The 12,722-nt window shown below is 41.8% G+C and overlaps 1 protein-coding gene across 2 annotated transcripts in view; it reads left to right on the top strand.

Moving 5' to 3' along the window:
- Positions 1–12,722, top strand: part of Eip75B (Ecdysone-induced protein 75B) — a 114,843-nt gene that overhangs the window by 67,479 nt on the left and 34,642 nt on the right. For both annotated transcript variants that reach the window (XM_064689387.1, XM_064689389.1), the window contains exon 2: positions 265–353. In XM_064689387.1, coding sequence (XP_064545457.1) covers positions 265–353 — 89 coding nt within the window. The remainder of the gene's footprint in view (positions 1–264; positions 354–12,722) is intronic.

Consider the following 12,722-nt stretch of genomic DNA (forward strand, 5'->3'; position numbering starts at 1 on the left):
TATCAATAATGTTTCTGTGTATCTTGAATTATAAATTAGTTCTAAAATGCACTTTCTTCTTGTTCTATCGCTTATCGAGGAATCTTATGTGCCGATAATTGTTTCGTATTGTTCTCAACTTAAATTGGCTTTGTATAGAATTTCTAGCACTCTTTATAAGCGATATAATTAACAATTTTACATATACATATGTAAATCGATTTCGTATTTTAACTAGAATCTGTATACTAATCGATTTTGGATTTTCCTTCTTCTTTCTTGCAGAATTCGACGGCACCACCGTGCTCTGTCGCGTGTGCGGCGATAAGGCCTCCGGTTTCCATTACGGCGTGCATTCCTGCGAGGGCTGCAAGGTAAGTTCTAATCCCGTTCTATCTAAAAAGTGTGGCAGTGGCAATGGAAGCGAGGGGGTGTGGCGCGGCCACGTGTACTCAGTCTGGCTTCTGACGGCTGCAGCCACCACCAAGCTGCCAGATGATGAAATTGGGCTGACATTGAACTCATTTGACCTACGCAGGCAGGGGTAAGCAATGCATCCAGGGGTTGTTACGGCGGCAACAGGCGCAGGCAGAGGCAGAGGCAGAGGCTGGCAATTGGCAATTGGCAATTGCGTGGCAGACACGAAACCTGCGCCTTACCCGCCCCGCCCGCCTTCCCCCCAGCAACTCCTTGCATAAATTGCGTCGCAGTTAAATAAATCAAAAGTATCCTGAATCCACCACCAACAAAAACAACAAGAAGCAGGGGCAACACCAGAGCGGGCTGGCCGTAGCCCTTTGTCTGTGACATTGAAAATCTGCGGCAAGTTCATTCGCCTGCCACAGCGCGTATCTCGCCGTAGTCCAGGCTGAAGTCCAATGCCAATGATCGTGCCCGCCAGCTCGTGGCGTGCCTACACCCACCCTGCCCTCCCCTCGTCTCCCCTCCCTTCCGCTTCCCTCATCTTCTCGCTCTCTGCGCGCCGCATAACCTTGGCAAAGTAGTTTGCCCTATTCCCTTATATTCGCAGCGTTGCCGCCAAAGTCGGGAATAATGTCTCAATGACGTCCTTGAATTAGGTTAACAGCCAGTTTCCAGTTCGCCCTCTCTCTCTCTCCCTCTCTCTTTCGCTCTCTCCCTCTCTCTCGGTCTGCGCCGCGATCCTTTGTCGTTGTTGTATTTATTTTTATTTGTATAGCATCGGTTTCTTTCTTGCGGGCTCCCGAGACGTCTGCACGTCTGAAATTTCAAACTTTCCAAGACTTTTTAGCCCGCTTCTTTTTTGCAAATTTTCTGCTTCTTTCCCTTGCTTTTTTTTTATTTGTATTTTGTGTATTTCGGTTGGGTTTTTGGCAAGTTCATTGACTTGGCTCTTGACCAAGCGTCCACTCTTTGGCTTTGGGTTTCTCGGAACTTTTTTGGTGCGGATTGGTAGGTTTTTGTGTATGTGTGTGTGTGTGTGTGTTTTATGCATAATGATATTAAGTAGCTCGCCAGCGCGTCTCTTTTATCAATGTGCCAGTCACACAAATGCGCTAATTTAAATACATACATATCTACACAGTGTATATGTGCATGTATGTGTGTGTGTGTGCTGTGCTGGGCAGGTAGGCCTATTAACAAGCTGCTCGTACGCGCTTTTTTTTATTTATCGTTTTTTGAAGTTCAAGGTTAAGCAAAAGGCACAGGGTCCCAGCAGCAGCAGCTCTCAGTCTGACTCGAAAACCTGTCCTGCCTTCGGCTGCCCTTCTTTGGACACGCACTTTTGCGCGTGTAAGACAGTCACAGTCACAGTCTCTCTCTCTCTGTCTCTCTCGCTCTCCCTCTCTCTTTGGTCTAGAAGTAGGAAGCAAGTTTTAGAGGTTCTTTGCCATTTTTGAATTGCTCATACGACGCGTTGACGCCGTCATCTTTTTGTTTTTTGCTGTTCGTCATTTTGGCTGATACTTCCGCCCAGGCCAGGCCAGGCCAGACCCGACTGTGCTTTGCCTCAGCACCTGGCCACAGTCAGCCTTCGGTTTGTCTATTGACCTCTATTCTCTTTTTTAATAAATACACACATACATTTGGATTTCTTGCTACTCTCAAATGTTTTCTGCGCCCACACTCTCTGTAAGCCAAGCCCAGTCATCGCGATCAGTCAGAAGTTTACTGCATTTCTTAACCAACACTGATTTTTAGTGCTCACAACATTACTTATGGCAGTTCTTTACGGACTTTCTTATCCAACAATCATTAATTATGACAGCTTCAAAAAAGTGGTTTGAACTGTTATACATATGTACATATTATTAAACGAATTATAATCAATAATTAATTAGGAATTATATTACTCAGCAAATTAGATTCAAAACTGGAATGAAACGTTCTATTTTTGAAGCATTTCGCACTATATCTAGCATTCGTATTAGGCCTATTGCTACACCCCTTTTAAGCCTGTTATTTGTCCATTTTGCGCATCCCGTTCCGTCGTTCCGTCGTTCCGTCGTTCCGTAGGCACCCGGCTTGCCCATTACCATATTCGCTGGTCTCTTGGCAACACGATGCTCGACACTTTTCAGCCTCTGCCTAATGACCCAATTTGTGTCGAGTTCGAGTTGTGGGAATGCTTTTGGCTTTGGTTCCAGTCGAGTCTGCGATAATTCCTTCAAATTTGAGCATAAAAACAAAACGTAGAAAAAAGCAAACAGAGGCAGAAAATAAATTAAAGGCAACGTATGTATGTGTATATATGCACATAAATAGGTAAACATGTGTGTTTGTATGTGTGCACGTATTTGTTGACGTTAGCGTTTTTGAGCGTGATTTCTGTTCTGGTTTGCCCCTCTCTGCGCCTTTTATTTGCCCACTGTGAATGGTTTGCTTTCTTTGCTCCACTCGGCTACTCTTCGGCGGTTATACAACATGTTTTTGTTCTTGCACATTATTTAGCATATTTATTTATTGTAAATTTGTTATTATTCTTTTCCTTTCCACACTGACACACACACATAAACTTTGTTGTTGCGCTTTTTGCTGTGTCTCTTTTTAGTTTCGCTGCCCGGGCGCTTGTTGTTGTTTTTTATGCTTCGTGTAGTTTTCGTGTGCAGTTGTGTTGATTGGGTGAGTGAGCGAGTGAGTAAGTGTGTGCTAATGCGTGTGCGGGCAGTGTGAGTGTGTGTGTCTGTGTAAATGTGAATGAACTCGTTCAATGTCAGCGACGGCGGCGAAGCAGCGTACGCAGCATGGGCCACAAGAAGCAGCAGCAGCAGCGACAGCAGCAGTGGCAGCGCCAACAACAATAGCCAAGAGCATAAGCCGTGAGAGGGCTCAGTGTGTTGCGCTCTTTCACGCTCTCCCTCAATTGCAGCGGCGATTGTGCTCTCCAAAATTATGTACGTACATATGTAGTTGTATTTTCGCCGCGTAGTTTTCGTTAATTGTTTCTGATCTACTTACGTAGATATGCATGTGTGTGCGTATGTATTTAAATATGGTTGGGTATGCATGTACGTACGCCTGAAGATGAATGACGTGCAGAATGTGCATACATACATATGTACATGTGTACCTACCTTCCAGGTATTCTCTAGGCCCAAATACTGAGTCATCTCTGTTGAAAGTTCCATTTCTAAAATTTGATTACATTCCTAACCTGCATCAATAATGACGTTGCACCCATACATATAAAGAGCCACAAACAAAAACACAAGACACACACACATACACTCACTCGCATTGATAATGCACTTGATAATCATTTTGAGCATAGACCAAAAGTTTTTGTGTGTTTGTGTTTTTGTGTTGTGTGGAGGGTAGACAGAAAATACATATGTATGTATGTATGTATGTATGCATGTAAAATGAATATATAAACAACACACAGATAGGCATACAAAAAGTTCTACAAACAAAAATACAAGACCAAATGCGTTTTCTCTGATTTCATGTTTAAACATGTAAGACAGTGCATTCAAAAACAAGTGAACTTGTTTAATTTCCGTTTAGATAGTTTAATTCAATTAAAAAAGTGCACCCATTGCATGCACGCGATTTGAAGCGAACTCATTTCCTTCTCATCTCTGCCATTTCACTTGATTTCCCCCTGCTTTGCAGTTGGAGTGCACTTTCTGCCTGCAATCAGAATTTTTCACTCGAATTGGAAAAAGTGCTGAAAAGCGGCAATAGGGCGAAGAGAGCGAATGCAGCCCAACGAGAGCGCGAGCTAACAGAGAAAGAGAAAGAGATGGAGCGAGGAGAGAGCGCACAGTTATGCTTGTATGCGTGTTGTGCTAGGACCCAAATAGAGCAGCACACACACACACACAGCCACGCACACATAGATAAATTTATATACAATACAGGCATACGTAATCAGAGGTTAATGCTCTGATATGCACTTGAACGACTGACTTCGGTCGCTCTGTGTGTGGGAGTGGAGTGGAAACCGTTGATATACATATACATATGCATGCGTGTAGTTGAATGAGAACAAGAATGTTCTGGAAATGCTGCAGTACTCGGTTCTCCAAAAAGTGTTTCTTTGCTTTTGTAAATAGTTGCATTAAATTTGTTGTTTATTAACAGTTTTTATCTGTTTTTTATTGCATTTATTTGGATTTTGTTCTACACACACAGGCATACATATATCCCTATGCATTTTGCCTACAAACCTGCGCGTATTTGGGTTACGCCTACATATAAAAAAATCGAAGAGTATTTAGCATAAATACCACAGTTATATTAGTCAATGCAAAAATTATAAATAAAATAAAGCGACTTGAAAAGAAAGAAACAAACAAATAAAATACGAGCATTGCTGCTGTTAAGTGTGGAGCAGAGCTCTTAACATTAACGGCAAGCGACATCTAGCGGGCTGTTAAGCTAAACAGCGCAAAAGTATGCAACAAAAACGGCAAGCAAACCGTTTTTGCTAACATTCAGCTTTTGAGAGCGAACTTTATGCAGCGCGCGCAATTTAAAATTGTGGTAAACTGTTAAATGATTTTGATTAAATTTATTAATATATATATATAAATTTATTAATATATATATATATATATTATAAATTTGCTTTTTAACAATAGCAAGAAGTTTTATAATGCAAATGCATATTGTGCTTTAGAGCTGTTATGTTGCCACAACAGCAACAAATTGCAAAGCACACTAAATGCTTGATTCCAAGGCTACGCTCGCACACACACACACACACACGCACACACACACACAGGTACTATATATGAACTCTATTATTAAATTAAATTTTCTAATGCACAGGCAATGACTAATTAGTGCTGCAATAAAAACAACAGCAGAATTATAATGTGCAAAATAAACTAAATTAATATCTGGGCAAACGCCCACCAGCAAAGGCAGCAGCAATAAAACGAGCAACAAGCACAGCGCTTATCTAACAATTTTGTGTGTGAGTGTGTGCGTGTGTGTGTGCTTGCAACGGCTGGCAAAGAGAACGTGCAGCTGCAACACAACAGCAACAGCAACAAGAACAACAGCAGCAGCAGCAGCAGCATTGAGTACTACGAGCTCTACGTAACTGGGGCGAGGGCATAGTGCAATGAACTGGCTGGCTGCAGCAGCGGTTGCAAGTTTATGTGCTGCCTGCCACACACACACACACAGACACACACACATGCAGACAGCTACGAGTGATAGTAAAACGTGAACTGTGCGTGTTTGTTTGTGTGTGTGTGTGTGTGTGTGTGGCGAGCAGCAACCCCTTCAAGCAGCCCTTCCGAGAAGGGAGTTTGTTTGGGGGTGGCAACTGCCACTTTTGCTGACCCAGTTAAGTGTCATTCGCCGCAGTTGCTGCTGCTGCTGCTGCTGCTGCTGCTGCTGCTGCTGCTCCACGTGGCTTTGCTTTCATTCGAGGTTACTTACCCCTTTTTGGGGCTACGCTTTTATGTGAGGGTTGTTGCTGTTGCTGTTCCTGCTGCTGTTTGTTTTGTGGCTTAGTTGTTCGCTTTTACAATGTTTGCTTGTTTGTTTGCAGCCTCGAATTTGGGCTATAAATTCAAGCATTTTCGACAGCCGCTTGTTGACTTTATTGCTAATTAAATGCGCTGTTTGCATTTTGCTGCTGGCCAAGCAAGTAGCCAAAAAGTTAGTTCGTTGCCAATTGGAATCTAATTAGTAACATACCAAGCAACATGCTGCGCAGAGGTTTATGTGGCTAAGCAACATGTTGCTAAAATCAACTTGCTTAGAAAAGCAGCTAATTAGAAGTGTATGATCAGCAGCATGTTGCCAGTAATTGCAGCATCAAATATGTTATGCTTGCATGCCAAGCAACATGTTGCCAGGCCTTGAATAATGTTGCCAGTGTGGCCATTTTGAATGCACAAAACCTAATGTTTCAGCAATGCTTTCTCTTTCTCTGCTGCAACTTATTGCGCTGCTCAATTGGCGGGCAACATTCTAGAAAAAGCTCAACAAGAATAACAGCAACACCAAGCAGCAGCAACAACAACAACAACAACAACACAGTTGCTGCTGCTGAGGAGAAACGTCAACGAACTCGCGAGCTCGCTGCAAAATAGTTGAGCGCAGTTGACGTCGGCGTCGACGTCGCTGTTGAGCAATGAAAGTACCGCAACAAAACTGCAAAAACACACATGCAGAGGCACACATATACACACACACACGCACAAGCTGGAATAGAGGCAGGCAAAGTGCATTGACTTTGCTTTGCTTTCTTCGCTGCTGCGGCAGCTAATGTTGCAGTTGTTGCAGTTGCCGTCGTTGTTGTTGTTGCTGTTGCATGTCGCTGTTGTGGCCCGAGTTGAATGCACTTTGCATGCAAATGCCTCTTCTTGCACAGAAGCAACTGGTTGCCCACAAACACACACACACACACACTCAGAGATTTATTTCTAGTTGTTGTTGTTGCACCTCGTAATTGTCTGATGTCATAAGTCAAAATGTTGTGTGGCATTTGTTGACAGTTTTATGTGTTGCTGCCGCCGCAGCAGCAGCAACAACAACAACAACAACAACAACAACAACAACAACTGGCTGCCTGCCCCATAATTAACAGCGCCAAAATGTTTAATAAATTATTTATGACCATTTGTCGCAGTGCCTGCTGCTGATTGGGGGCGTGGCATTGACTATTTAAGGCCTAATACATAGGCGTGCCTTTCAAGCGTTACGCGGCGCAGCATTTATAATTTCTTTTATTATTTATTAATAATATCAAAACTACAAAAGTTGCCTACAAAACATTTGGATTAAATCACAAATATATTAAATTCTCTTCAACATATTTCTTGGAGTTCTAGAAGTTTCCACATATAATGTATATATATGTATTTGGAGCCTAAAAGTTCCTAGATCTTGAAAATAAATAAATGGGGCTGTAGAAAATACTTAATTAATTAAATACAAAACAAAGCTCTAAATATGCAACTATTGTTAAAGAATAAGAAAATATAATAATAAAACAATAAAAAATAAACAATGAATAATAAAATATAAAAAAATAAGTAATAATAAATAATAAATAAATAATAAAAAATAAAATATAAATAATAATAATAAAAATGAGAATAATAAATATTACAAATAATATAATAAAAATGAAATGAATAATAAATAATAATTAAATGTTTGCTGATAAGCATATAAATAAAAGAAAATATATCCTCTTACATATCTATTACAAATATTTATGTTTATTTCACAATAATATTTAACTATGCTATTGTTTATACATATATATTGTAGTAGGGCTTTGTAACCTTTCGTCCAATTATTGTCAACTTTTGGCCTCAGCTTCGGAGTTCAACAAAACCTCCGCAAGGTTCTCGAATTTAATATAATAAAATGCCGCCTCATAATGCACGCCCACGCCCATGCCTCGTTCCCTGGCCCGCTAACTAATTGATTTATGGGTCTTTGGCTGCCCATTTGACGCGCGATAGGCAACACGAAATATGCCCCAGAGGCAACAACAACAACAACAACAACTAACAACAACAATGAGAGCTGCGGCTAACAAGCACGCGAGTCGAATGGGAATGGGAAATGCTTCGCTTTGGTTCGCTTCGCCTTGCTTGGCTTTTCCTTGGCTCTTTGCTGAGTTAGCCAAAAATAGAAGAAGAGGAAGAAGTAGAGGGGGGAAAATTTGTTGCTTGCCCGCAAGTGGCCAACGGGCGCTTAACTGATTTTCGAGTTTTATTTTGCTATTATTGTTTTTGTTTCGCTTTGCTGCTAACCTCAGACAATGAACGCCAGCTTGCGGCAGGGCACAGTCAGTAGCATTTGGGGCCATAGTTGAGTGTGTGCGGAGAAGGGGGGGGGGGGGGCGGCAACTAACGGCCCGGCTGCATTTATAGACCGTTCACATACGCCTGCCACAGGCCGCTGCAACTAACTGGTAGCCGCCACAGTAGTTGCTGACTTTGTAGCCTTTGCTTTGGGCCAGGTTAACGCGGCCAACCTGGCCCGGCCAACAGCTGAAGTGCAGCTCTTGTCGAGTCAGGCTGAGCAACTCTTGATTAATCATTCATTTTGGGCTACAAATAGTTATTTATTTATATAAATTTATGCTTGGAAAATTGTTTTGTATTTTAACCAACTTTTCGTTTGACCCTCGCTTTAAAATTGTGCGTAAAATGCGTGACTCAAACCTCTTTCTCCTTCCCTCTCTCTTTTTCTCTCTCTCTCTCTGCAGTCGTTGGCCCACAAAACGTTGGCCACAAATCTCGACACTCGTTGTATGCCGCATGTTGCATGATAATTATGCAAGCGGCAAAGTCAAATGCAGCGCTTAGAGCCGCCACAGCCTGGCCTGGCTAACTGCTACCTTATTTTGTACCCCCCCCCCCCTATCTCTCTCTCTGTCTCTTTCGCTCGCTCTGCTGCTGTCTCGCTCTGTCACAGTCCATTTATGGCATGGGGCATGGCAAGCGGCACTAACTCATTTCCGTCACAAATTCTATGAATGCGTCCACACACACACACACACACACACACACGCACACCCGAGCCAAAGTTTTGGGCCTGCAAATATTTTTTATGCCTATTTTTATGGTAATTAATGTGGGCCAGCCGCACTTTATGCCTGTGTGTGAGTGTGCCTGTGTGTGCGTGTGTGTGTGTGTGTGTGTGCATGTGTGTGTTTGTGTGTGTGTGCTGCGTATGAGTAATATATTTGCCATGCCCATTGCCTATTGCCCATTGGCCATTGCATGTTGCCTGTGGTACGCGCTTCTCGCATTGCTCGCTCGTGACATAAGTCAGCAAAATGTTGCATAAATTCGATGCATGCCCCCAAGTAGCGCAGCTGCCCCAATGCAAGTTGTGGCAAGTTGGCGCGTTGCAAATGCAATTACCGTTAACAGTGCGTATGAGTAATTCGGCCAATAAACTGCATCTGAATGAGCTGCGAGTTTTCCCGAATTTTCAGCCCGGCCTCAAGCAAGTCCAAAAAATAAAGAATCTTCTGACTGAATTCTTTATCTTAAAGAAATGTTTTAGATAGATCTACAAGGATATTCTTTTGCAGGGCGCCCAACGATCTCCGTATTGTGTAATTTAGATTAAACAAATGTATGTCTCAGCCAGCTGAAATACACTTCGATTGAATCATTAAATATAAATACAAAATTGTTTTAACAGTAAATTGAAAAGCGAGCCAATTGTTTTCTTCTCAGGGGTCACCTGGCGCCCAACGACGACCCTATTAAGTTACTTTTATTAAACAAATTTAGGCATTAGCCAGCTGAAAAACACTTTGGTTTAGCAATTAAATAGAAAATTATATAAAATAGAAAATTAAAACCGAGCCAATTGTTTGCTTCTCCTCGCTCACCTGGCGCCCAACGACCTACACATAGAATTAAGTTTATTACATAATTTTAAGCCATAACCGACTGAAATTCTCCCCAATTGGCTCCTTTTCGTTTGGCAATTAAATATAAAATTGTTTAAATAGAAAATTAAAGCCAAGCCAATTGGTCCCAGGGGTCGGCTGGCGCCCAACGACCTCTTGATTGGGCCATTTGCCATTCTTTTTGGCTCTTTGGCATTTGCACGTGTTGTTGTCGTTGTTTGTTTCTTCTTCTGCTCTTTCTTGGCTATATTCAACTGTCGAAGACCCTTTGGGGCCTTAATGGCGTCGTTGTCGCTGTCTTGGCCGCTGTCGTGTCGTGTTGCAGCTCTTAACTGTTGTCATAACCTCAAACTGGCAACTGGCAACTGGCAACTGGCAACATGCAACAACGGGCGAAACGTTGACAGCTTCGTTTCGCTGCGAAAATGTCAAAGCAGTCGCGATAGTAGCTGATCTCCAAGTCGAGTCGAGTGTGTGAAAATTAAGCGGGCATGTAATTTATGTTGACTCTGAAAAATCGAATGTAACTCAATTTCAAATAGATTTCGACTAGCTGCTGCTGCTGCTGCTGCCTGTTTAACTCGTTCGGCAGCCTTCAGAAAACTACACGTACTTGTTAACCAGTACAATCACCTTGTTGTGGCATATAGTTGTTGCTATAGTTCTCGTTGTTGTTGCTGCTGTTGTATCGCCTCAGCTACGCTCTCTTGGACTAGACCAAAAAACGTGACTCGACAGGCAGCAGCAGCAGCAGCAGCAGCAGCGACGGAGGCCCAAGTCAAGTAGATGGAATTGCATTTAATGGGCGCACCAAAAAATAAAAATAAAAAAAAGAATAGAAAAATAGAAAAAACCAATTCTCTGCCCAGGCATTAAAGTTGTTCAAGTTGTTCGAGTTGTTCGCAATGTTGTTTTTGCAGCAGCAGCAGCAGCGGCAGCAGCAGCGACCGCAGCCTTTACAATTCAAATTTACAATTCGCAATTGATTTTTATTTGATTTTTTTTGTTATGTGTGCGCCTTTGTTTGAAATCTCAGTTGCATTGATATTTGAATTGTTTTGCGCTGGCACCAATCCATAGACATTAGTCCAACAGCAGCGACAAATGGCCGAATGCGTTGCAGCAACAAGAGGCAGCAGCGGCGGCAACTAGGTGACAGATGCAACATGTCGTTCAACTCGGCCAGCTTAAAGAAACTTCTAAGAGCACAAACCTCAAACTACTCAAAGCCGCAACTCTTAATTATAATATTGCAAAGTTCCAGAAAACTCAGTTGTTCCTTTTTCAAAGAGGTTTTCTTATAGCCAGGAATTTGTATATGAATTGAAAAATATAAAAATCAGATAGCTCTACGTATTCTAAATTAGAATAAAACTGGAAAGATCTCCAATTGCTCAAAATTCCATTCGAAGAACTTTTATGTCAAAGAGTATAGAAAGATATTCTAATTTTTATAATTTATTTTCTAACCAATTTATATTTCCTTCAGAACTTTAGGGAAAACTCATATTTTAAGTTCATAGAACTTGAGATTCAATAAATAAACTGAACTTAGAGAAATTCTAAATCGAATAAACCATGAAATTAACTACTCAGAAAACTTAAGATTCAATAAATTAACTTAACAGATGGAAACTCCGAAAGTAACTAGTAGATGAACTACTCATCAAATCTCCTCTTTTTGAATATTAAAATATCGCCTGGGAACTAGTTCCATTTTCAGAAATCAACAACAAAACTCAAATTTGCCAACTAAGAACTAGTTCCATTTTCTTATTTAGCTGCACAGACAAACCCAAAAATGTTTAACCCATTTCCCGACCCAAAAATAGGTGCGTAATTTGTCGCTCTTAAAACAAAAAAAAAAAACGAAGAAAATTAAAGAAAATAAAACTCAATTCTCAGCGACTGTCGCCTGTATTAAACTCAATTTTCATTTGTTCGCGTTATTTTTTCCTTAGTTTTCCACCAACACAAGAAAAAAGTGTTCTATTAATACGACAGGCGACGCTTTTCACATGCCTTAAAATTGTGTGTTTCCGTCAGAACTGTCAAGTCCCCGAAAAAAGAGTAAAAACTAAAAGAAAAATTGAAACTAAAACTCAAACTAAAAAAAAAAAGAAAAGAATTGAACTGACGGCGACTGTCCGGAATTCAGTTGAGAGGCGCAGCTATTTTTAATTGCTTTTAATTAACAGAGCCTACAAAATTTTACGTGACAAGCATAATTTTCCCATTTTCCTTGCACATTTTCCTTTCGATTTGGTGTGTGCGTGTTTTCGTAATTAATGCAATTATTTAGACACTGTTCGAAAATCTGTGCCAAAAAAAGTCTAAAGGCTCGGTCAACCTCGTGGGCGGCTGGTGGGGAGTTGTGTGGCGGGGGGTGGGAGGTCAGTTTTTGGAGTCATGCGAAGATTTGTGGCGCATTGTTTGGACATTGGCTCAGAAAAGAAGGGGGGGGGGGGGGGGGGAAACCAAACGTAGCAAAGCGAACGCGCTGCACAAAGTAAAAGGCAGCCAGAAATCGTGCCAAAAGATAGGTCGCAAAAGAGACAGCAGGATGCAGCGCGTGAGAGCGAGAGAGGGCTAGATTAATGCAAAATATGCCGCTACGCCACAAGTGCAATGAACTTAACGAACGACCAAGTCAAGCAAGTTCTAGTTGAGACAGTCGCGTAGTCCAGAGAAACAGACAAAGAGCGCGAAAGAGAGAGGGCGAGAGAGCGCGCCAAGAGCTAAGCACGAAGAATCGAGAACTTAGCAAAGACTGAACCAGCGCGCATATGCATGTCATCTGTGTGCGTGTGCATGTGTGCTTGCATGCAAATCAAAGCGTTGCGTATGCGCCGCAGCGCTGATTAGGCTCGAGATTTACAGCTAATCTATATTTCAGAATTGTAATAACTTG

Source organism: Drosophila montana, unplaced genomic scaffold (genome assembly GCF_035044405.1).
Source record: "Drosophila montana isolate Dmon_TW-CO22-7 unplaced genomic scaffold, ASM3504440v1 contig_3217_1, whole genome shotgun sequence".
Taxonomy (NCBI): Eukaryota; Metazoa; Arthropoda; class Insecta; order Diptera; family Drosophilidae; genus Drosophila; species Drosophila montana.